The sequence below is a fragment of the Pristiophorus japonicus genome, chromosome 14 (genome assembly GCF_044704955.1).
Source record: "Pristiophorus japonicus isolate sPriJap1 chromosome 14, sPriJap1.hap1, whole genome shotgun sequence".
Taxonomy (NCBI): Eukaryota; Metazoa; Chordata; class Chondrichthyes; family Pristiophoridae; genus Pristiophorus; species Pristiophorus japonicus.
Genome location: NC_091990.1, coordinates 123,652,554 through 123,678,814, shown reverse-complemented (window position 1 = coordinate 123,678,814; position 26,261 = coordinate 123,652,554). Strand labels below are relative to the sequence as shown.

At 45.9% G+C, this 26,261-nt stretch overlaps 1 protein-coding gene and 1 long non-coding RNA gene across 2 annotated transcripts in view; one reads left to right on the top strand and one right to left on the bottom strand.

The window, feature by feature from the left end:
- Positions 1-26,261, bottom strand: part of LOC139280083 (SH3 and multiple ankyrin repeat domains protein 2-like) — a 1,053,009-nt gene that overhangs the window by 549,537 nt on the left and 477,211 nt on the right. The window contains exon 13 of the mRNA XM_070899582.1: positions 23,647-23,722. Within this exon, the coding sequence (XP_070755683.1) occupies positions 23,647-23,722 (76 nt within the window). The remainder of the gene's footprint in view (positions 1-23,646; positions 23,723-26,261) is intronic.
- The window catches only part of LOC139280086 (uncharacterized), a 51,032-nt gene continuing 49,634 nt past the window's right edge, over positions 24,864-26,261 (top strand). Inside the window, exon 1 of the long non-coding RNA XR_011596616.1 lies at positions 24,864-25,052. This is a non-coding gene — a long non-coding RNA (uncharacterized lncRNA). The remainder of the gene's footprint in view (positions 25,053-26,261) is intronic.

Here is a 26,261-nt window from a genome sequence, read left to right as displayed (position 1 = left end):
GAGCCAGGTGGCGAGGCTGTATCCTTTGTCCCCTAGCATCCAGCAGTGACCTGTGGCTGACTCTTAAACAGGTCAGAGACAGTGCTCTCACGCAAGATGTACGCATTATAGATACTCCCTAGAAAATTGGCATGCACTGCCATGATGCGTTGCGTATGGTTGACAAGGAGCTGCACATTCAGGGAGTGGAATCCCTTTTGGTTTCGGTACACCTCTGGCTCCTCTAAAGGTGCTTGCAGGGCAAGGTGCACACAGTCTATGGCACCCTGGACCTTGGGGAAGTTTGCTATTCTTGAAAAACCCAAAGCCCTCTCACTCTGTGCTTCCCTGGTCATTGGGAAGTTTATAAAGTCCATCCTGCGTGCGTAAAGCATTTCAGTCACCTGGCGAATGCAGCGATGTGTGGCGTGCTGAGAGATGCAGCAAATGTCGCCAGCTGATGCCTGAAAGGAGCCCGATGCATAGAATGAAAGTACTGCAGTCACCTTCACCTCAACGGGCTGCCGTGGTGGTGCTGGTAGGCTGCAGGATTCCCTTAATGAGCTGGCATATCTCACTGATGATCTCTTTTCGGAAGCGCAGCCTTCTAACGCACGCTTTATCGAACAGGTGCAGGTATGACCGCTTCTCCCTGTAAATGCATTGGGGGCAAGGCCTCCTCCTCAGCAGTCTGCCACCACTTTGATCGGGTACATAATGAACCTTTTTCCAGCTCTATTCTGCAGCATGTAAGTAGTCAGCAATATTGGCAAAAAAAATTACAGGCCCCATTCCTTTTAATGTCCTAAACTGTCCTCAACATTCTTCAAATGTCCTCAAACAACCAGAAATGTACTGTAAATTGGCCACAATGTGCTCAGATAATCTCCAATATTTTCAAAACACCCTGAAAAACTACTCACAAATGACTTTTATACTCCCACCAATTTCAAACAGCCTTTCCTCCGATTTAAAAAATGGCGTCCTTACCGCTGGGTTAAGGTCAGATAGTGATGCATTTTATGGATGGTACTTCAGTCTGAAGGTAAAAATGGCTGATTTGCTGAATTTACCGCCGGCAGTAATTTTGGACAGTGCACAGAACCTACAAGCGAGCAAGCTATTTTAGATCTGGTCCTGTGTAATGAGACAGGAATAATAAAAGATTTCCTGGTAAAAGATCCTCTCGGAATGAGTGATCACAGTATGGTTGAATTTGTAATACAGATTGAGGGTGAGGAAGTAGTGTCTCAAACGAGCGTACTATGCTTAAACAAAGGGGGACTACAGTGGGATGAGGGCAGAGTTGGCTAAAGTAGACTGGAAACACAGACTAAACGGTGGCACAATTGAGGAACAGTGGAGGACTTTTAAGGAGCTCTTTCATAGTGCTCAACAAAAATATATTCCAGTGAAAAAGAAGGGCGGTAAGAGAAAGGATAACTAGCCGTGGATAACCAAGGAAATAAAGGAGAGTGTCAAATTAAAAACCAATGCGTATAAGGTGGCCAAGGTTAGTGGGAAACTAGAAGATTGGGAAAATTTTAAACAACAGCAAAGAATGACTAAGAAAGCAATAAAGAAAGAAAAGATTGATTACGAGGGTAAACTTGCGCAAAACATAAAAACAGATAGTAAAAGCTTTTACAGATATATAAAACGGAAAAGAGTGACTAAAATAAATGTTGGTCCCTTAGAAGATGAGAAGGGGGATTTAATAATGGGAAATGTGGAAATGGCTGAGACCTTAAATAATTATTTTGCTTCGGTCTTCAAAGTGGAAGACACAAAAACCATACCAAAAATTGCTGGTCACAGGAATGTGGGAAGGGAGGACCTTGAGACAATCACTATCACTAGTGGGGTAGTGCTGGACAGGCTAATGGGACTCAAGGTAGACAAGTCCCCTGGTCCTGATGAAATGCACCCCAGGGTATTAAAAGAGATGGCGGAAGTTATAGCAGATGCATTCGTTATAATCTACCAAAATTCTCTGGACTCTGGGGAGGTACCAGCGGATTGGAAAGCAGCTAATGTAATTCCTCTGTTTAAAAAAGGGGGCAGACAAAAGGCAGGTAACTATAGGCCGGTTAGTTTAACATCTGTAGTGGGGAAAATGCTTGAAACTATCATTAAGGAAGAAATAGCGGGACATCTAGATAGGAATAGTGCAATCAAGCTGACGCAACATGGATTCATGAAGGGGAAATCATGTTTAACTAATTTACTGGAATTCTTTGAGGATATAACGAGCATGGTGGATGGAGGTGTACCGATGGATGTGGTGTAATTAGATTCCAAAAGGCATTTGATAAGGTGCCACACAAAAGGTTACTGCAGAAGATAGAGGTATGCGGAGTCAGAGGAAATGTATTAGCATGGATAGAGAATTGGCTGGCTAACAGAAAGCAGAGAGTCGGGATAAATGTGTCCTTTTCGGGTTGGAAATCGGTGGTTAGTGGTGTGCCACAGGGATCGGTGCTGGGACCACAACTGTTTACAATATACATAGATGACCTGGAAGAGGGGACAGAGTGTAGTGTAACAAAATTTGCAGATGACACAAAGATTAGTGGGAAAGCGGGTTGTGTAGAGGACACAGAGAGGCTGCAAAGAGATTTAGATAGGTTAAACGAATGGGCTAAGGTTTGGCAGATGGAATACAATGTCGGAAAGCGTGAAGTCATCCACCTTGGAAAAAAAAACAGTAAAAGGGAATATTATTTGAATGAGGAGAAATTATAACATGCTGCGGTGCAGAGGGACCTGGGGGTCCTTGTGCATGAATCCCAAAAAGTTAGTTTGCAGGTGCAGCAGGTAATCAGGAAGGCGAATGGAATGTTGGCCTTCATTGCGAGAGGGATGCAGCACAAAAGCAGGGAGGTCCTGCTGCAACTGTATAGGGTATTGGTGAGGCTGCACCTGGAGTACTGCGTGCAGTTTTGGTCATCTTACTTAAGAAAGGATATACTAGCTTTGGAGGGGGTACAGAGACGATTCACTAGGCTGATTCCAGAGATGAGGGGGTTACCTTATGATGATAGATTGAGTAGACTGGGTCTTTACTCGTTGGAGTTCAGAAGGATGAGGGGTGATCTTATAGAAACATTTAAAATAATGAAAGGGATAGACAAGATAGAGGCAGAGAGGTTGTTTCCACTGGTCGGGGAGACTAGAACTAGGGGGTACAACCTCAAAATACGGGGGAGCCAATTTAAAACCGAGTTGAGAAGGAATATCTTCTCCCAGAGGGTTGTGAATCTGTGGAATTCTCTGCCCAGGGAAGCAGTTGAGGCGAGCTCATTGAATGTATTCAAATCACAGATAGATAGATTTTTAACCAATAAGGGAATTAAGGGTTATGGGGAGCGGGCGGGTAAGTGGAGCTGAGTCCACGGCCAGATCAGCCATGATCTTGTTGAATGGCGGAGCAGGCTCGAGGGGCGAGATGGCCTACTCTTGTTCCTAATTCTTATGTTCTTATGAAACACTAAAGGATAGTATGCAGGTACAGCAATTGATCAGGAAGGCCAATGGAATCTTGGCCTTTATTGCAAAGGCGATGGAGTATAAAAGCAGGGAAGTCTTGCTACAGCTATACAGGGTATTGGTGAGGCCACACCTGGAATACCGCGTGCAGTTTTGGTTTCCATATTTACGAAAGGATATACTTGCTTTGGAGGCAGTTCAGAGAAGGTTCACGAGGTTGATTCCGGAGATGAGGGGGCTTGACTTATGAGGAAAGGTTGAGTAGGTTGGGCCTCTACTCATTGGAATTCAGAAGAATGAGAGGTGATCGTATCGAAACGTATAAGATTATGAGAGGGCTCAACAAGGTGGATGCAGAGAAGATGTTTCCACTGATGGGGGAGATTAGAACTAGAGAGCATAATCTTAGAATAAGGGGCCGCCCATTTAAAACAGAGATGAAGAGAAATTTCTTCTCTCAGTTGGTTGTAAATCTGTGGAATTCGCTGCCTCAGAGAGCTGTGGAAGCTGGGACATTGAATAAATTTAAGGCAGAAATAGACAGTTTCTTAAATGATAAGGGGATAAGGGGTTATGGAAAGCGGGCAGGAAAGTGGAGCTGAGTCCATGATCTTATTGAATGGCGGAGCAGGCTCGAGGGGCCGTACAGCCTACTCCTGTTCCTATTTCTCATGTTCTTATGTAGGTGCCGTCTTTCGGATGAGCGTTTTAGCTGGGGTTCTTCTCAGGTGGACGTAAAGGATCCCATGGCACTATTTCGAAGAAGAGCAGCGGTGTTAGCCCCGGTGTCCGGGCCAATATTTATCTCTAAAATCCCTAAAAACAGATTATCTGGTCATTATCATGTTGCTGTTTGTGAGAGCTTGCTGTGCATGTATTGGTTGTCACGTTTCCTACATTACAACAGTGACTACACTTCAAAAAGTACAGCACTGAGGTCATGCTGCACTGTCGGAGGTGCCGTCTTTCAAAAAGTACTTTATTGGCTATAAAGCGTTTTGGGACGTCCGATGGTCGTGAATAGTGCTACAAATACAAGCCTTTCTTTCTTTCCAAATCTCTTCAGACTGAAAGCTTTTTTTAAAAAAAAAAAGAATTGTTGGATGTTGTGTTCATGGCAGTGAGGAATATTGATGTTCAAAACATTCAAAACACTGTGCGCTCAATCCTCAGAGAATCACCCCTTGCTACTTCAGGGTGAAGTTTCTTTTCCCAAAGCAACAATCCTTACAGTCTTAAGGTGAGAATGTCAAAGATCTCAAATTGCAGGTGATGGTCTCATGCCCAGTAGAAAGTAAGTCGCAACTGCCCAAACCTATTGCACCGAGGCTTAACAACATTTATATAGCGCCTTTAACGTAGTGAAACGTTCCAAGGCGCTCACATGAGTATTATGCGATATAAATTTGACACCGAGCCGCATAAGTAGAAATTAGGGCAGGTAACCAAAAGCTTGGTCAAAGAGGTATGTTTTAAGGAGCATCTTGAAGGAGGAGAAAGAGGGAGAGAGGCAGAGAGGTTTAGGCAGGGAATTCCAGAATTTAGGAACTAGGCAACAGAAGGCGCAGCCACCAATGGTTGAGCAATTACAATCAGGGATGCTCAGGAGGGCAGAATTTAAAGAATGCAGACATCTCGGGGGGGTTGTGGGGCTGGAGGAGATTTAGAAAGATAGGGAGGGGCAAGGGCATGGAGGGATTTGTAAATAAGGATGAGAATTTTGAAGTAACACCACAGGAGGAAGGGGCTTCCAGCAGTCTGTGCACAATCCAAGCCCATTTCCGAGAGGAGAAAGTTTTGATGTTCTGCCAATTCTGTCCCGCTGTCTCTCTGCATCCTTTCTAAAAATAAAGGTGCTCAGAACTCTTCACTGGTGCAGTCCTTAATTATATGTTCGAGTTGATGCAAAATTGGACGCCATTTAACAGTGTTAATAAAGGTAAGAAAACTATGAGAGCAAGTGTTAGCTCTGAGTTAAGCGATGATTAGGTGTGCATTTTATTTGTATAAATACCAGGACAAACCTCACTTACAGCCTGTGACGTACAAGTGATCACAAGTTGCCTAACTTGTTAAATCGCTTCCAATACTTTATGCCAAAAACAGAATCTGTAATTTTTTTTTATCATCTCCATTTAATGGTACCCCCAATTGATATGCATATATCCCCTAATGGAAGGATTGGTCACATTCATTGTAATTGCTGTTAAAAAAAATTGTATTCATTCCTGGGATGTGGGCATCGCTGGCAAGGCCAGCATTTATTGTCCATCCCTAATTGCCCTCAAGAAGGTGGTGGTGAGCTGCCTTCTTGAATCGCTGTAGTCTGTGCGGTGAAGTACTCACACAGTGACTTTGTCGTAGCAGTTTTTTGGTACCACTAAGTGGCTTACTAGGCCATTTCAAAGGGCAGATAAGAGTCAACCACTTCTTTGCTGTGAACCTGGAGTCACATATCGGCCAGACCGGGTAAGGATGGCAGATTTCCTTCCCTAAAATACATTACTGAACCAGATGGGTTTTTACAACAATCCGGTCATTTGTTGGTCATCATTACTGATACAGGTTGGACCTCTCTGGTCCAGAAACATCTATAGTTTGGCATTAGTCCCGGTTACCCACACTTCCTGGCTCTCAGTGTTCTGTGCTGCAGAACTGCCGCTTTGCTTGGGTGGTGTCCCGGTTTCCTGGCTCTCAGTGTTCTGTGAGGTAGCCGGGCTGGGCTTGGAAAGGGAAGGGCAGGCGGCTGACCAAGGCACCGAAGCTGGGCCTGAGGTAGAGGAAGATTTATTTTAAAAAAGCACTAAACTAGCGCATTAATTAACAAATGTAGCTGGGAGATTTCTGCACGGAGAGAGAGAGCGAGGCCCGAGTTTTGCAGCCGGAGCATGGTGGAGGCGTTCAGGAGCCCTGGTGCTGTCATCAGGTACTGGTTAGCCAAGGCTTGGCGTGACCTCCCATGGTTCAGAAAAATTCGCTGTTTCGGCACCGGTCAGGTCCTGAGGATGCCAGGCCACAGAGATCCAACCTGTACGAGCTTTGTTTAATTACTGAATTTAAATACCCCAGTGGGGGGGATTTGAACTCACGTCTCCAGATTACTAGTCCCATAACATAACCACTATGCTACCGTTCCCAGTTATATCACTTGCAGGATGCACAGTAGCTCACAGGAGAGCAAGGCAGGTTTATGCCTTGTCTCAGGGAAAGCACAGAACCCACAGAATATCAAAGAGGGCAGAATTATCTTCATATCATTCACTCCACCTAACACAGAGTTCAAGGCGACACGAGCAGAGGCACACTGCACCACAATCAAATTCGACATTCAGGTATTTCTCATCATTCGTGACAGACTATTACCAAATATGTACTGGAATGTGATGACTAAAGTTCTCCAGTTTACTTTCACAAAAATAATCTTTGGTTAGCCCTGACAGATTATTTGCTTTGTTGCAGTAACCCCTGTCAGTGTGCATGAACCGTGAACTTATAAACAGCACATCACTAAAAGTGAGTAGAAGGTCCCAGAAATGACAAGCCCTTGACCCCACTTTAAGGAGAATACACTTGCCTGAAGAATCATCAAAGGGTTAAGGGAAAGTAAAGCTCAAGGCCTCCTCAAAGATCAGAGCAGGTAATGTCCTGCACTTATGTCTTACTCCCTTTTTCACTCACGCGGATAGACGCACTATCATGAAACATCACGCCCAGCATCTGCCAATGTTTGAGCATGTGTCTCGGAGCCAGAGATCTTGACCTATCTCCCTCTTCTGCTATTGTAGACTTAAATAGCAGCCTACCAGGGACCAAAATTGCCCCGTTCTATAAGGTCCACAGCCGCCTGAAAGTGGCGGCCACGGGTCAGTGCGGACTGGCCGCCGAGTCGTCGCCATTTTTGATATTACCCTCCTTTACTTATGAAGCAGTATAGGGGACCACCCTGCCTGTTTTCCCACCGCGTTGTGCACGCGCCGACCCGTTACCAAAATTGTCCCGTGGGAAATTGCTCCTTCCAGAAATTGTCCCATGGGAGCGGCAGCCAGTCGGTGCCACTTTTGCTGTCGGTGCCCTTTCTGTGGCTGGGCGGCACAGTCCTCCTTAAAGGGGAGCTGGCGTTGTCGGCGACTCCATGTTATTTGTTTTTGTCGGCCGACTGTCAGGTCAGGCTGACAATTATGTCCGCGGGTGCGGCCAAAACCCTCCCTGGAGGCCCAGTGTTTGCTACTAAAGTGGCTGCAGAGTTCGCAGTGGCCCTCCCGTTTAACTGAAGGAGAGGGATGTTGTGACGCACCAGCACGATGACGTCATCAGCGCGGTGCTGATGACTTGCAGCGTCAGCTACTCCGACCCACCCACACTTCCGCCCCGCTAGTGACGGCTACTCCGACCCACCCACACTTCCGCCCCGCTAGTGACAGCTACTCCGACCCACCCACACTTCCGCCCCGCTAGTGACGGCTACTCCGACCCGATAGCACTTGCGCCCCTCTCCCCACACCAACACCGCTCTGACTGGAAACATCAACCAAAATGCTGAATTTCTTCGGATTGTCCGCCCCGTGCACTGGGACGGACGGAACACTTCAACAGCGGTAGGTATGACTTGTTTCGAGCGGAGTGCAATTTCGGCCCCCCAATGTGCTCGGACAGGAAAGTACCTCAGAGAACTCTGCATTCCTCTTGCCAACATATCCAAGTACCAATACAGGGACAGGGACCCTGGATAATGAACTAGAGGAGGCAGTCACAGCACATAGTTGAGCGGGAGCAAGTAGTGGGACATAGAAACATAGAAACACAGAAAATAGGTGCAGGAGTAGGCCATTTGGCCCTTCGAGCCTGCACCACCATTCAATGAGGTCATGGCTAATCATTCCTTCAGTACCTCAGTACCCCTTTCCTGCTTTCTCTCCATACCTCTTGATCCCTTTAGCCGTAAGGGCCATATCTAACTCCCTCTTGAATATATCAAATGAACTGGCATCAACAACTCACTGTGGCAGGGAATTCCACAGGTCAACAACTCTCTGAGTGAAGAAGTTTCTCCTCATCTCAGTCCTAAATGGCCTGCCCCTTATCCTAAGACTGTGTCCCCTGGTTCTGGACGTTCCCAACATCGGGAACATTCTTCCCGCATCTAACCTATCCAGTCCCGTCAGAATCTTATATGTTTCTATGAGATCCCCTCTCATCCTTCTAAACTCCAGTGTATAAAGGCCCAGTTGATCCAGTCTCTCCTCATATGTCAGTCCAGCCATCCCTGGAATCAGTCTGGTGAACTTTCGCTGCACTCCTTCAATAGCAAGAACATCCTTCCTCAGATTAGGAGACCAAAACTGAACACAATATTTCAAGAGAGGCCTCACCAAGGCCCTGTACAACTGCAGTAAGACTTCCCTGCTTCTATCCTCAAATCCCCTAGCTATGAAGGCCAACATACTATTTGCCTTCTTCACCGCCTGCTGTACCTGCATGCCAACTTTCAATGACTGATGAACCATGACACCCAGGTCTCGTTGCACCTCCCCTTTTCCTAATCTGCCACCATTCAGATAATATTCTGCCTTTGAGTTTTTGCCTCCAAAGTGGATAACCTTACATTTATCCACATTATACTGCATCTGCCATGTATTTGCCCACTCGCCTAACCTGTCCAAGTCACCCTGCAGCCTCTTAGTGTCCTCCTCACCGCTCACACCGCCACCCAGTTTAGTGTCATCTGCAAAATTGGAGATATTACATTCAATTCCATCATCTAAATCATTAATGTATATTGTAAAGAGCTGGGGTCCCAGCACTGAGCCCTGCGGCACTCCACTAGTCACTGCCTCCCATTCTGAAAAGGACCTGTTTATCCCGACTCTCTGCTTTCTGTCTGCCAACCAGTTCTCTATCCACGTCAGTACATTACCCCCAATACCATGTGTTTTGATTTTGCATACCAATCTCTTGTGTGGGACCTTGTCAAAAGCCTTTTGAAAGTCGAAATACACCACATCCACTGGTTCTCCCTTGTCCACTCTACTAGTTACATCCTCAAAAAATTCTAGAAGATTTGTCAAGCATGATTTTCCTTTCATAAATCCATGCTGACTTGGACCAATCCTGTCACTGCTTTCCAAATGCGCTGCTATTTCATCCTTAATGATTAATTCCAACATTTTCCCCACTACTAATGTCAGGCTAACCAGTCTATAATTACCCGCTTTCTCTCTCACTCCTTTTTTAAAAAGGGCTGTTACATTTGCTACCCTCCAGTCCATAGGAACTGATCCAGAGTCGATACTGTTGGAAAGTGATCACCAATGCATCCACTATTTCTAGGGCCACTTCCTTAAGTACTCTGGGATGTAGACTATCAGGTCCCGGAGATTTATCGGCCATCAATCCCATCAATTTCCCGCCTATTAAGGATATCCTTCAGTTCCTCCTTCTCACGAGACCCTTGGTCCCCTAGTATTTCCGGAAGGTTATTCGTCTTCCTTAGTGAAGACAGAACAAAGTATTTGTTCAATTGGTCTGCCATTTCTTTGTTCCCCATTATAAATTCACCCAAATCCGACTGCAAGGGACCTACGTTTGTCTTCACTAATCTTTTTCTCTTCTTTTGCAGTCAGTTTTTATGTTCCCGGCAAGCTTCCTCTCGTACTCTATTATCCCCCTCTTAATTAAATCCTTTGTCCTCCTCTGCTGAATTCTAAATTTCTCCCAGTCTTCAGGTTTGCTGCTTTTTCTGGCTAATTTATATGCCTCTTCCTTGGATTTAACACTATCCTTAATTTCCCTTGTTAGCCACGGTTGAGCTACCTTCCCCGTTTTATTTTTACTCCAGACAGGGATGTACAATTGTTGAAGTTCATCCACATGATCTTTAAAGGTTTGCCATTTCCTATCCATCGGCAACGCTTTAAATATCATTTTCCAGTCTAATCTAGCCAATTCGCGCCTCATACCGTCAAAGTTACCATTCCTTAAGTTCAGGACCCTAGTTTTTGAATTAACTGTATCACTCTCCATCTTAATAAAGAATTCTACCATGTTACGGTCACTCTTTCCCAAGGGGCCTCGCACAACATGATTGCGAATTAGTCCCTTCTCATTACACATCACCCAGTCGAGGATGGCCAGCTCTCTGGTTGGTTCTTCGACATATTGGTCTTGAAAACCGTCCCTAATACACTCCAGGAAATCCTCCTCCACCGCATTGCTACCAGTTAGGTTAGCCCAATCAATATGTAGATTAAAGTCGCCCATGATTACTGCCGTAACTGTATTGCACACATCCCTTATTTTTTGTTTGATGCTGTCCCCAATGTCACTGCTACTATTTGGTGGCCTGTACACAATTCCCACTAGCGTTTTCTGCCCTTTGGTATTCCGTAGCTCCACCCATACCGAGTCTACATCATCCAAGCTAATGTCCTTCCTTACAATTGCATTAATTTCCTCTTTAACCAGCAACGCCACCCCGCCTCCTTTTCCTTTCTGTCTATCCTTCCTAATTGCTGAATACCAATGGATGTTGAGTTCCCAGCCTTGGTTACCCTGGAGCCATGTCTCCGTGATGTCAATCACTTCATATCCGTTAACTGCTATCTGCGCAGTTAATTCGTCCACCTTATTCCGAATACTCCTCGCATTGAGGCACAGAGCCTTCAGGCTTGTCTTTTTAACACACTTTTCCCTTAGAATTTTTCTGTAATGTGGCCCTTTTTGTTTTGTGCCTTGGGTTTCTCTGCCCTTCATTTTTACTATTCTCCTTTCTATCTTTTGCTTTTGCCTCCATTTTATTTCCCTCTGTCCCCTTGCATAGGTTCACATCCCCCTGCCATAACTCCTCCCCAACAGCACTAGCAAACACTCCCCCAAGGACATTGGTTCTGGTCCTGCCCAGGTGCAGACCGTCCGGTTTGTACTGGTCCCACCTCCGCCAGAACCGGTTCCAATGCCCCAGGAATTTGAATTCCTCCCTTCTGCACCACTGCTCATCTGAGCTATCCTGCAATTCCTACTCTGACTAGCACGTGGTACTGATAGCAATCCTGAGATTACTACTTTTGGGGTCCTACTTTTTAATTTAACTCCTAGCTCCCTAAATTCGTCTCTCAGGACCTCATCCCGTTTTTTACCTATATCGTTGGTACCTGTATGGCACCATGACAACTGGCTATTCACCCTCTCGTTTCAGAATGTCCTACACCCGTATCAAGACATCCTTGACCCTTGCACCAGGGAGGCAACATACCAGCCTGGAGTCTCTGTTGCGGCCGCAGAAACACCTATCTATTTCGCTTACAATTGTATCCCCTATCACTATCGCTCTCCCACTCTTTTTCCTGCCCTCCTGTGCAGCAGAGCCAGCCACGGTGCCATGAACTTGGCTGCTGCTGCTCTCCCCTGGTGAGTCATCTCCCTCAACAGTACTCAAAGCGGTGTATCTGTTTTGCAGGGGGATGACCGCAGGGGACCCCTGCACTACCTTTCTTGCACTGCTCTTCCTGTTGGTCTTCCATTCCCTATCTGGCTGTGGACCCTTTACCTGCGGTAAAACCAACTCGTTAAACGTGCTAGTCACGTCATTCTCAGCATCGTGAATGCTCCAGAGTGAATACACCCGCAGCTCCAGTGCCGCAATGCGGTCTGTCAGAATCTGCAGGCGGATACACTTCCTGCACATGTAGTCGTCAGGGACACAAGGAAGAGCAGATTTGCTGTCTGGATGGCCACATCGATGCTATTCATGACTCCCTGCACCTCGGGAAATGTAGCCGTCCAGTCAAATTAGCAGCTGTATCATTTTACTATAATTATTCAATGCTAAAGGAGATGGAAATGCTGGGCTTACTCCCAATAGTGTTTCAGTCACTTCTTTGATACATCTGTGAGAAGTACATTGGTTGATGAGAAAGAACTTGTATTTATATACAGTAGTGGCTCTGAAGACCTCAGGATGTCCAAAAGTGCTTTACAATCAATTAAGTACTTTTGATCTGTATTCAGTGTTGTAATGTAGGGAAATGAAGCAGCTAATTTCTATACATGAAGGACCAGTAGATCTCTTCTTCTGGTCATTTTCCTATGTCCATATGTACAGCAGGCCCCACAAACAACAATTATAAATGACCAGGTCATCTATTTTATGATATTTGTTGCAGGATAAATATTGGCAAGGTCACTGGCAGAACTCCTCTGCTATTCTTTGAATAGTTCCATGGGATCTTTTACGTCCACCTGAGAGAGCAGACGGGGCCTCGGTTTTAACGTCTCATCTGAAAGAGGGCACGTCCCACAGTGCAGCACTCCCTCAGCACTCCACTGGAGTGTCAGCCTAGATTGTGTGGGGGGGGTTGAAGCCCACAATCTGGTGGCTCAGAGGTGAGACTGAGAGCACTGAGTTAAGGTTTGACACCTGTCTCAAGATGATCCCTATGCTAGTCTGAAAGCAGCTGGAAGGCAGTAAAGTTGAGAGAGAACAGAGCCTTGGCTACCACAGTCAATGATGTCTCTATGGTGGAAGCTGGCAGCTCTCCTTGCAGCAGATGGCTGGAGCGCTTTTACTTCCCCGCTGAACCAAAGCCGACAGAAGCTGTTCCTCTCCATCAATGCCGCTTTGCCATGCTTGGGCCTGTGGATACAATTCACTTTCTTCACGCTCTTGCTCCTGTGATTATCTGCTTTGAAAGGAATCCCCATATCACGGCATATTAAAAAAACAAAACAGGTGGATTTAAAAAAATCCTTCACAAGAATACTTTTTGATCGACAATAACCTTGACCGTGTTTAATTCCCGTTTTAATTGGGAGGATTTAAGTCGGAATTGAGCAAGAAACTAGGAAAATCAGCAGCTGCATTATAATGGCCTTATTTTCATTGCATTTCACCATCCAAAAGCGCTGTCACCCATTCTGTGGGCGAACCTGTGCCGGGTAGACATCAGCCTTTGCTCAGTCGGTAGCATGCTCGCCTCTGAGTCAGAAAGTTGTGGGTTCAAGCCTCTCTGCAGAAACCCAAGCACAAAATCTAGGCTGACACTTCAGTGCAGTACTGATAGAGCGCCGCACTGTCGGAGGTGCCATCTTTTGAATGAAATGTTAAACCGAGGCACTATCTGCTCTCTCAGGTGGACGTAAAAGATCTTACAACATCATTCAAAGAACAGCAGGGGAGATCTCATGGTGTCCTGGCCAATAATTATCTCTCAACCAACCTCACTAAAACAGATTTACCTCATCATGATCACATTGCTATTTGTGGGAGCTTGCTGTGCGCACATTGGCTGCCGCGTTTCCTACATTACGGCAGTGACTAAACTTCAAAAAGTACTTCATTGGTTGTAAAGCGCTTTGGGACACCCTGATGTGGTGAAAAGCGCTGTATAAATGCAAGCCTGCCTTTTTTTCTTTTAAATACCAGAGATGAGAAGTTGCACAATATGCAAATCAGGCAGTGAGACGCTGAGTTCAGGACCTGGCTATTTTCCGGCCCTCCTCGACTAGTTCTCAGTGGCCTAATTACTTTTGGCTGCTGGAAATTTTAACCTCACATTTTTTTTATTTGGCAACTATTCTATCACTTGACTCTCCACTTCCCAGCCTGATTGAAAAGTTTATTCTTCTATATATATGTAATTTTTTTTTTTAATTGAGTATTTTTTCATATAAGAACATAAGAATTAGGAACAGGAGTAGGCCATCTAGCCCCTCGCGCCTGCTCCGCCATTCAATAAGATCATGGCTGATCTGGCCGTGGACTCAGCTCCACTTACCCGCCTGCTCCCCGTAACCCTTAATTCCCTTATTGGTTAAAAATCTATCTATCTGTGACTTGAATACATTCAATGAGCTAGCCTCAACTGCTTCCTTGGGCAGAGAATTCCACAGATTCACAACCCTCTGGGAGAAGAAATTCCTTCTCAACTCGATTTTAAATTGGCTCCCCCGTATTTTGAGGCTGTGCCCCCTAGTTCTAGTCTCCCCGACCAGTGGAAACAACCTCTCCGCCTCAATCTTGTCTATCCCTTTCATTATTTTAAATGTTTCTATAAGATCACTCCTCATCCTTCTAAACTCCAACGAGTAAAGACCCAGTCTACTCAATCTATCATCATAAGGTAACCCCCTCATCTCCGGAATCAGCCTAGTGAATCGTCTCTGTACTCCCTCCAAAGCCTTAAATAAGGTGACCAAAACTGCACGCAGTACTCCAGATGCGGCCTTACCAATACCCTATACAGTTGCAGCAGGACCTCCCTGCTTTTGTACTCCATCCCTCTCGCAATGAAGGCCAACATTCCATTCGCCTTCCTGATTACCTGCAAACTAACTTTTTGGGATTCATGCACAAGGACCCCCAGGTCCCTCTGCACCGCAGCATGTTGTAATTTCTCCCCATTCAAATAATATTTCCTTTTACTATTTTTTTTCCCAAGGTGGATGACCTCACACTTTCCGACATTGTATTCCATCTGCCAAACCTTAGCCCATTCGCTTTACCTATCTAAATCTCTTTGCAGCCTCTCTGTGTCCTCTACACAACCCACTTTCCCACTCATCTTTGTGTCATCTGCAAATTTTATTACACTACACTCTGTCCCCTCTTCCAGGTCATCTATGTATATTGTAAACAGTTGTTGTCCCAGCACCGATCCCTGTGGCACACCACTAACCACCGATTTCCAACCCGAAAAGGACCCATTTATCCCGACTCTCTGCTTTCTGTTCGCCAGCCAATTCTCTATCCATGCTAATACATTTCCTCTGACTCCGCATACCTCTATCTTCTGCAGTAACCTTTTGTGTGGCACCTTATCAAATGCCTTTTGGAATCTAATTACACCACATCCATCGGTACACCTCCATCCACCATGCTCGTTATATCCTCAAAGAATTCCAGTAAATTAGTTAAACATGATTTCCCTTTCATGAATCCATGCTGCATCTGCTTGATTGCACTATTCCTATCTAGATGTTCCGCTATTTCTTCCTTAATGATAGTTTCAAGCATTCTCCTCACTACAGATGTTAAACTAACCGGCCTATAGTTACCTGCCTTTTGTCTGTGCCTCCTTTTTTAAACAGAGGTGTTACATTAGCTGCTTTCCAATCCGCTGGTACCTCCCCAGAGTCCAGAGAATTTTGGTAGATTATAACGAATGCATCTGCTATAACTTCCGCCATCTCTTTTAATACCCTGGGATGCATTTCATCAAGACCAGGGGACTTGTCTACCTTGAGTCCCATTAGCCTGTCCAGCACTACCCCCCTAGTGATAGTGATTGTCTCAAGGTCCTCCCTTCCCACATTCCTGTGACCAGCAATTTTTGGCATGGTTTTTGTGGCTTCCACTGTGAAGACCGAAAAAAATAATTGTTTAAAGTCTCAGCCATTTCCACATTTCCCATTATTAAATCCCCCTTCTCATCCTCTAAGGGACCAACATTTACTTTAGTCACTCTTTTCCGTTTTATATATCTGTAAAAGCTTTTATTATCTGTTTTATGTTTTGCGCAAGTTTACCTTCGTAATCTATCTTTCCTTTCTTTATTGCTTTTTTAGTCATTCTTTGCTGTTGTTTAAAATTTTCCCAATCTTCTAGTTTCCCACTAACCTTGGCCACCTTATACGCATTGGTCTAAGTATTACAATATTTTTGGAATTGTGAAGTAACTTTCATTTGCACCCATGGGACAAAATATTTGTTGCCGCTAAGTTATGGCTGCTGCACTTGTACAAATGAAAATTATTGGACACATCGACACGTACTTTATCGGACTTTTAAAAATGTCATCAGGGCAGCTGTTCACTTAGCTCTCCAGGTAAAACTTGCCTCTCCAAACCATAATACCAGGACTGCTCTGTGTTCGCTCATTTCAGTTAGACAATGGTCGAAACACTAACACTGGCTCCCGTGCACCTGGGCAAGACAACTGGTCCAAGTTCCCACTGCTGATCATTAAACTGGACATTGGGGAGAAAAGTCAGGTGTGATTTATGGTATGTTGGCCTTTATTACAAGAGGATAGGAGCAGAAGAGTAAAGACGTCTTAATGCAATTATACAAGGCCCTGGTGAGACCGCACCTGGAGTATTGTGTACAGTTTTGGTTTCCTTACTTAAGGAAGGATATACTTGCCTTAGAATGAGTGCCACGAAGTTTCACCAGACTGATTCCTGGGATGGGGAGATTGTTCTTGGCGGAGAGATTGAGTAGACTAGGCCTATATTCTCTAGAGTTTCGAAGAATGAGAGGTGATCTCATTGTAACATACAATATTCTTACAAGGCTTGACAGGGTAGATGCAGGGAAAATGTTTCCCCTGACTGGGGAGTCTAGAACCAGGGGTCACAGTCTCAGAATAAGGGGTCAGCCATTTAGGACTGAGATGAGGAGAAACTTCTTCACTCAGAGGGTGGTGAATCTTTGGAATTCTCTAGCCCAGAGAGCTGTGGAGGCTCGGTCTTTGAGTATATTCAAGACAGAGATCAGTAGATTTTTGGATATTAAGGGAATCAAGGGATAGGGGGACAGTGCAAGAAAGTGGAGTTGAGGTAGAAGATCGGCCATGGCCTCACTGAATGGCAGAGATGGCTCGAGGGGCTGAATGGCCTTCTCCTGCTCCTAATTCACATTTAAAATTTATTCACAGGATGTTGCCAGGATTTATTGCCCATCCCTAATTGTCCTTGCGAAGGTGGTGGTGAGCCACCTTGAGAACATAAGAAATAGGAGCAGGAGTAGGCCATACGGCCCCTCGAGCATGCTCCACCATTTTATACGATCTTGGCTAATCCGATCATGGACCCAGGTCCACTTCCCTGCCCGCTCCCCATAACCCCTTCTTGAACCATTGTAGTCCATGTGGTGAAGGTACTCCCACAGTGCTGTTGGGGATGGAGTTCCAGGATTTTGACCCAGTGACGATGAAGGAACGGCGATATATTTTCAAGTCAGGATGGTGTGCGACTTGGAGGGGAACTTGCAGATGATGGTGTTCCCAGGTGCCTGCTGCCCCTGTCCTTCACGGTGGTAGAGGTCTTGGGGTTGGGAGGTGCTGTTGATGAAGCCTTAGCGATGGTACACACTGCAGCCACGGTGCGCCGGTGGTGGAGGGAGTGAATGTTTAAGTTGAAATGGGTCTACGCCTGTACCATGACAGGGGCGATATGGCATCGAGTGCTTTCCATACACCCCACCCAATATGTCCTCTGCAGTTGGGTGGAAGGCTTGCTTAAGTGGAAGGCTTGCTTAAGATAATCCCATTCTAGGATCCTTGTAAAACATACAAGGCACATTTACATTCAGGTATAACCAGGGCATTCTGGATTAATGAGCATCCTTGTAACAGCTTGAGTCACAGGCTGCCAAAATTGAAGAACAAACATTGATTCATTAGTTATGGGTTAAGTAGGTGACTCCTAATGCAACTTTAAGAGAGAGTTCTTGTCAAAGTACGTCACTGGATCGCACCTGCTGATAGCCTCAACATTGGAAAGTTGCCAGTGATACAATAAATATAGACTGTAAACCTATTCTGTGCTATGATCTTGGACAGGTTGCCCAGACTCTATCCCATCAAACAAACCCACTGCCAATGCATCACTCCTTTCCTGTTTAATGTATCACAGAATAGTATAGCACAGAAGGCGGCCATTCAGCCCATCGAATCTATGCCAGCTCTTTTGAAGAGCAATTCGATTAATTCCACTCCCTGCTTCTGGTTCTTTTAACAATCACCTTAAATCTGTGCTCTCTATTTATCGTCCCTTCAGCCACTGAAAATAGTTTTTCGCCATTTACTCTATCTCAATTTTAAACATCACCATCAAATTTCCTCTTAGCCTTCTCTGCTCCAAGAAGAACATAAGAACATATGAACATTAGAAATACGAGCAGTAGTAGGCCAATTGGCCCCTCGAGCCTGCTCTGCAATTCAATAAGATCATGGCTGATCTTCTACCTCAACTCCACTTTCCTGCACTGTCCCCATATCCCTCCATTCCCTTAATATCCAAAAATCTAGCCGCTTTGCCTTGAATATACTCAACGACTGAGTCGCCACAGCCCTCTGGGGTAGAGAATTCCAAAGGTTCCCCACCCTCTGAGTGAAGAAGTTTCTCTTCACCTCAGTCCTAAATGACTGACCACTTATTTTGAGACTGTGACCCCCTGGTTCTACACTCCCCAGCCAGGGGAAACATCCTCCCTACATCTACCCTGTCAAGCCCTGTAAGAATTTTGTATGTTTCAATGAAATCACCTCTCATTCTTCTGAACTCTATAGGCCTAGTCTACTTAATTTCTCCTCCAAGGACAATCTCCCCATCCCAGGAATCAGCCTGATGAATCTTCATTGCAAGTATACCCTTCCTTAGGTAAGGAGACCGAAACTGTACACAATACTCCAGGTGCAGTCTCACCAGGGCCCTATATAATTGCAGTAAGACATCTTTACTCATACTCAAATCCTCTTGTAATAAAGGCCAACATACCATTTGCTTTCTTAATTGCTTGCTGTACCTGCATGTTAAGTTTCAGTGATTCATATACAAGAAAACCCAGGTCCGTCTGAACACCAACATTTCCCAATACCATTTAAAAAATACTCTGCTTTTCTATTTTTCCTACCAAAATGGATAACTTCACATTTCTCCACATTATATTCCATTTGAAATGTTCTTGCCCACTCACTTAATCCCTTGAAGCATCTTTGCATTCTCCTCACAACTTACATTTCCAGCTAGCTTTGTATCATCAGCAAACTTGGATATATTACATTTGGTCCCCTCATCCAAATCATTGATATAGATTGTGAATAGCTGGGACCAAAGCACTGATTCTTGCAGTACCCCACGAGATACAGTCTGTCATCCTGAAAATAATGCGTTTATTCCTACTCTCTGGTCTATCCACGTAACTGTAATCCCTCATCCCTGGAACCCTTCTAGTGAATCTTTTCTGCATCCTCTCCAAAGCCTTCACATCTTCCTAAAGTGTGGTGCCTGAAATTGGACACAATACTCCAGCTGGGGCCGAACTAAGGTTTTTATATAGTTTTATCATGGCTTTTATACTCTATGGGCCCAAGTTTCCGCCCTCTGGAAAAACGGCGCACCTCGATAAGGTCTGCCGACTTTCTGGAAGAAAAAGTACGCCGAAAACTTACCTTGTGATTCTCCGGTCTCCTCAGGACATCTTCATGCTCGGCGTGGTGCACCTCAAGGGGTCGGGGGCGGAGCCAGGTCCCAGCGCTGAAAACAGTGCCTGACCTCTGCACATGCGCGCTAGAGTGTGAGCGCATGTGCAGTAGCTCCAGGCCCCCGAGGCTTCGTGGGAGGGGCCCGACCCTAGCCCTGGCCGAATGGGCTCACAGGGCGAAGATTGGACTGGAATTCCCTCCCGTTCAGCTCCCTCCTCCCCATCCCTCCCTCCAGTTCAGCCTTCACCCTCTTCTCCCCCCCCTCTTCTCTCTACGCCCCTCTTCTCCCCTCCCACCCTCTTCTCCCCCACCCCCCTTCCTCCCCGTCGGCAGCGGGGCCCGGCCGCTGGGGGCGGGCTCCGCCCGAAGTGTCGGCGGCGGCCCGGCCAGTTCAGCCTCTCCCCACTCCTCTCTCCCCTTCCCTCCTCTCTCCCCCTCCCCGTCCTCTCTTTCCCTCCTTTCCCCTCCTCTCCCTCCCTCCCTCCTCCTCTCCCCTCTGTCTCTCTCCCTCCCTCCTCTCTCCCTCCCTCCTCTCCCGCTTCCCCTCCCTCTTCCCCTCTCTCCTCCTCTCCCTCCCCCATCCTCTCCCCTCTCCCTCCCTCCCTCCCTCCCTCCTCTCTCTCTCTCTCTCTCCCTCCCTCCTCTCTCTCTCCCTCCCTCCCCCTTCTCTCCCTCACCCTCCCCTCCCTCTTCCCCTCCCTCCTCCTCTCTCCCTCCCTCCCCCCTCTCTCCCCCTCCTCTCACCCCCTCCCTCCCCCCACCCCTCACTGTCAGAAACACAGAGACACTGACAGAGACAGAGACACAGAGAGAGACATTGGGGGCGGGGGGACCTGTCCCAGTATGCTGTTGGAGGGCTCCCGGTGCTGAAGTAGGTGAGTAGAAATAATTTTGTATTTATTGATTGATTTTTTAATAATTTTTTTGTATTTTATTTTTTAATTTTTTTTGATGATTTATTGGTTGATTTATTGATTTATTTATCATTTATTATTGATGATGGCACTTTATTTGTAAAACTGAAGTGTTTAAAGTTTGTAAACTTCCCTCCACTCCCCCCAATCTCTCTTTCCCTACGCCTGATTTATAAGTGTAGGCAAGGTTTTTCTGAGTGTACAAAAATCTACCCATACTCCATTCTAAGTTAGTTTGGAGTAAGTTTTCGCTGCCTAAACTTGCAAAACTAGCGTAAGTGGCTGGACATGCCCCCTTTTGAAAAAAAAATCTGTTCTAAAATGAAACTATTCTAACTGACTAGAACTGGAGCAAACTAAATGCCGAGAATTGCAATTTCTAAGATGCTCCATTCTAAACTAGTTGCTCCAAAAAAATAGGAGCAACTCAGGACAAAACTTGAGTCCATATGCCTCTATTTATGAAGCCCAGGATCCCATCGGCTTTATTCACTACTTTGTTAACCTGTCCTGCCAACTTCAAGGATTTGTGTACAAGCAACCCAGATCTCTCTGTTCTTGCACGCTCTTTAAAATTGTACAATTTAGTATGTATGGTCTCTCCTCATGCTTCCTACCAAAATATATCACCTCACACTTCTCACCATTGAATTTCATCTACCATGTGTCCGACCACTGCACCAGCCTGTCATATATCTTCCTGAATTCTATTACCCTGTACTATCTTCCTCACTGTTTACTACACTTCCAAGTGTCATCTGCTTATTTCGGAATTGTGCCCTGTGCCACCAAGTATAAGTCATTAATGTATATTAAAAATAGCAGTGGTCCTAGCACCGACCCCTGGGAAACACCACTGTATACCTCCCTCTAGTCTGAAAAACAGCTGTTCACCAAAACTCTCTGTTTTCTATCCCTTAGCCAATTTTGTATCAATGCTGCTACTGCCCGCTTTTAGGCTTCAATTTTGCTAACAAGCCTGACATGTGGTACTTTATCAACACCTCTTGAAAATCCATATACACAACATCAATTGCACTACCCTCATCCACCCTCTCTGTTACCTCATCAAAAAATTCAATCAAGTTTGTCAAACATGAATTTGCTTTTAACAATTCCATGCTATCTCTCCTTTATTACTCCATGCTTATCCAAGCGGCTGTTAATTTTCTCCCAGATTATTGGTTCTAAAAGCTTCCCTACCACCGGCGTTAAACTGATGGATCTGTAATTGCCAGTTTTATTCTTTTTCATTTTTTTGTACAGGATGTAACATTTTCAATCCTCCAGGCCTTTGGCACCACTCCTGTATCTAAGAAGGATATGAAGATTGTGGCCAGCACCTCCGCAATTTCTACCCTTACTTCCCTCAGCAACCTAAGATGCATCCTGTCCGGTCCTGGTGACTGATCCACTTGAAGTACCGCCAGCCTTTCTGGTACCTCCTCTTTATCTGTTGTTATCTCATCCAGTATCCCAGAAACCTCCTAGTTTACCATTGCTTCGGCAAAGTCCTCTTCATTGGTAAACTTCGATGCAAAACATTCAGTTAGTACCTCAGCCATGCCTTCCGCTTCCACCAATAGTTCTCCATTTTTGCCGTAATCGGCCCCACCACTCCTCTGACAACCCTTTTACTGCTAATATGCCTATAGAAGACCATTGGATTCCCTTTAATGTTAGAGTTAGCTTTTCAAAACAAAAAAAACTCTTATAGCCAGGACACGTTAGACCTGGTTAGGTATGTAACACAGAACGAGCATGGATTAGCATGTCATAAGATTTCCAATGGAGGAGTACATTAATGACAATTATTGAATCATTTTAAGGCTAGAAATTAATGTTAGTGCTATTAGTTATTTTAGCAAAGGCAATAACCCATTTAAATTAAATAGGTTAATCCGTGTTAAAACAATAGAACAGAAGAAGGTCCTACCAACATTTACATTCTGTATAGGCTACAGTGTCCGATATCAGCAGAAAGACTTCCAATCTCATTCGCTGCTGTAATGTATGCACCTGGGAGTATGCTCACAAGCTTGCGGAACTGTTGAGTTGGAAGTAGTTTAGCCAGTCATGTGATGTTCACAAGACTCAATAAAACCCCAGCCAGTTGGGTTCAGGGGATCCAGGATGAGGCAGGTGGTTGTGAGCCTGGTGGATGAACTGGTAATGTGTAGTGTGATTATTAAACCTTTGTTAATAAACCAACTAGTTCTTAATAGAAATGTGTTGCTATGAATTCTTAAGCAAAGAACCCATGAAGTAAATACATTACAAAAGCTGACATCCCTCTTTAGCCAATTTATCTGCAATGGCAAAATACATTCAAATATCTGTTGCACTTTTGACCGTGAATAAAATATGGCCATGAAGATTGCAAAATGCTCAGAAGTTGATGCACTTAAAATGTCAGTCATTGTACTTTGCTCAAAACATACTCAGTTGAGAATTACCATTGTTGCTACTGTCAGTTGAATGCTCAATGCATTTGTGAGACATTCCTTTGACTGCTATTGTGACATGGGCATTAGTCAGTTTTATTTGGGATGGAAGTTCATCTTAGGCGGGGATGGGAAATGGGCAGAATCGCATGGGCCACACGTTATAACCCCCACCCGATATTTACTTCTATTGAAGTTTATCGAACTGAGTAATTGGGTGGGGGTTATAGCGGCCGGTCTATTCCATACCACCCCTACCGTGGTACAGGCATAGACTCGATTCACCCCCTTAATCGTCTGCCAAAAGAGTGGGCAGAGGAAGGTCACACAGGTGTGCTATGCATTGGCCGGCTGATATTGTCACCAAAGGTTTCGAGGCTGTGGCAAAGAAGCTTGTTCAGTCAAAGTCCAAAGTTGAACCATCAAGATTTGGTGCAAAGATGTGTCCTGAATCTTTTGACAACTTCAAAACACACCATTTCTTTGGGTCCCCCTCCGATTTCAGACTCTGACTCGACCACACTGGGAAGAGAATTACGTGCGTACAATGGAGGGAAGATTTTGTTCTTCGGATCGCTAAAAAAACAAGTCAAGTGTCGAGAAATAATGTGCAGGTCCTACCTTGTGGCATCAAAACTGTCATAGGATCCGACTGTATAGTGGCGAAATAATTTCTTCGCTCTGTCTGTGCGTGTTTCTGTGGAGAGACAAGGAAGGAAAGTTAAGGTCATTCAAAATGAACGTTCTCGTTTACAAAGTAAGGTCACTGAGCTGTCCAGTTTCGAAGACGGGACTTTTTTTTTCTCACATCACAACAGCACATAGTTTCTGCCGCGTTTCCAAGAGCCGGCACAGGCACGATGGGCCAAATGATCTCCTTCTGGGCTGTGTCACTCCATGATTCTACGAGTCATCACATTTTTATGCGCACGGAGAAATCATTGAGACATGTCCGTCACTGTTTTAAAGGTAACATGGGATTGTTCATCACCATTTACCGGTGAGTCACCCCGTGGAACTTCTTAGCTTTTAAGCAGCACCTGGGAAACACAAATTTCATTCAGAATTTTTATTGTGTCTGGACTGCGAGATGTCAGGTTGCAGAAAACTATCAAAAAAAACACCTTCAGTTTTACTGTCACTCACCAACAATAACTTGCATTTATATAGCACCTTTGACATAGTAAAACATCCCAAGGTGCTTCACAAGAGTGGTTTCCATCAGAATCAGACACTGAGCCACACAAGGACATATTAGGACAGGTGATCAAAAGCTGAAAGGAAGAGAGTTTGGTAGCGAGGTGGAGAGGTTTCTGGAGGGAATTCCAAAGCTTAGAGGCTGAAGGCACGGCCTCCAATGGCGGGGCAAATGAAATTGGAGATGTGTAGGAGGCCAGAACTAGAGGAGTGCAGAGATCTGGGAGGGTTGTAGGGCTGGAGGAGGTGAGATTTCTCCTCTTCAGAGAGGTTTAAGAAGAGGTTACAACTTCACTGTTGACAACACTCAATCTTTTCATTTTTAATTTGCAGGTTCCCTCCCTCATGTCTCATGACTTGCAGGAATCTCCTCAACTTTTACTGGAAGGGGCACTTGAAGCAATGCGTGAACACCTGGACACCTGGTAATGAAGGAGTGGGGTGTGTGACATCACAGTGAGGGAGGGAAGGATTGTAAGGGGCCGAAATTGGGTTTCGCCCCGTCTGGGGGCGGTGACCTTTGCGAGGCCGGACATTCTCCACCCGGTGCACAAGTCCCGTCCCGGAAGCAAAATTGGGGTCAGCATCCCCGAGAGGAAGTGGAGCACAACGTCGGGCACTCCACTTCCTGTTGGGGTCAGCTCGGGTGCGCTATCCAGGCAAACGTTGCAGCGCTAGGCGGCCTCTCAGCGTAGCGTTGATGCGTTCCGAAGGTGTTCAGGGGCCTACACCAGCCCACCGGGGATGCGGGGTGCCATAGCCGCACCTGGGGTGCCTGGCTGCATAATCGCAGCCCAGACCCTGTGAAAATCAACACCGAGGCTGGACCGGTGAGTCGGAAGGCAGCGCTAAATGACCGCCGCGCACTGCGCACCTCCCCATTAAATTTGGCCCTGGGAGCGAAGTGTGGCGATGACATCACCGTGGCAGCCTCTCAGGGCGCTGACTAATTTCTACTGCGGGGCAAAAACGGGCTGCCATGGGGCAAAAAGGGGTCACAGCGATGGTGTAGGTTCCCGGGGCGCTACCAGTGTGTGCGCGGCGCCATTGGTTTTTCACCTCCGCTAACTCCACCGCATTTTCGCGGGAGCCAGTAGCACACAAACCCACCACCACACACCGCCCCCCCCCCCCCCCCTCGACAAAAACACTTTTAGGCCCCATTAGTGCCCCCCCACAGAGGCACTAACGACAGCTGCACAGCAGGGGAATTTTACCCCCTACGTTTATTAATATTACCAATAGTTTGGCTATTTTATAACCTATTGTATTAACCAGAAAAAGCACAACATTAACAAAGCTAGATTTTGAATTGCAGTCTCAAATCCCAGTGAATATTGGAGCCTGTGCACATCACAAAAAACTGGAAGGATAAAATACACAAACACGTTTTGTCTTTTGCATGATTATCACTCATATTGTAACATAAGTACCGGGAGAGTGCGACTGGCACCAGCATGAACTCATCAAAAGTATTTATCTGCCACAAAGGTAAAGAGAGGTGGTTTGGCTAAGTCCTATCAAGCTGAAGGCCTCAATGCCATTAAGAGGAGGCAGCTGGGTCAAGAGGCCACACTGGATCAAGGGGCCACACTGGATCAAGGGGCAAAACTGAATCAAGGGGCCACACTGGGTCAAGAGGCCACACTGGGTCAAGGGGCCACACTGAGTCAAGAGGCCACACTGGATCAAGGGGCCACACTGGGTCAAGAGGCCACACTGGGTCAAGGGGCCACACTGGGTCAAGGGGCCACACTGGGTCAAGGGGTCACACTGGATCAAGGGGCCAAACTGAATCAAGGGGCCACACTGGGTCAAGGGGTCACACTGGATCAAGGGGCCACACTGGGTCAAGGGGCCACACTGGATCAAGGGGCCAAACTGAATCAAGGGGCCACACTGGGTCAAGGGGCTACACTGGGTCAAGGGGCTACACTGGGTCAAGGGGCCACACTGGGTCAATAGGCCACACTGGGTCAAGAGGCCACACTGGGTCAAGGGGCCACACTGGGTCAAGGGGCCACACTGAATCAAGAGGC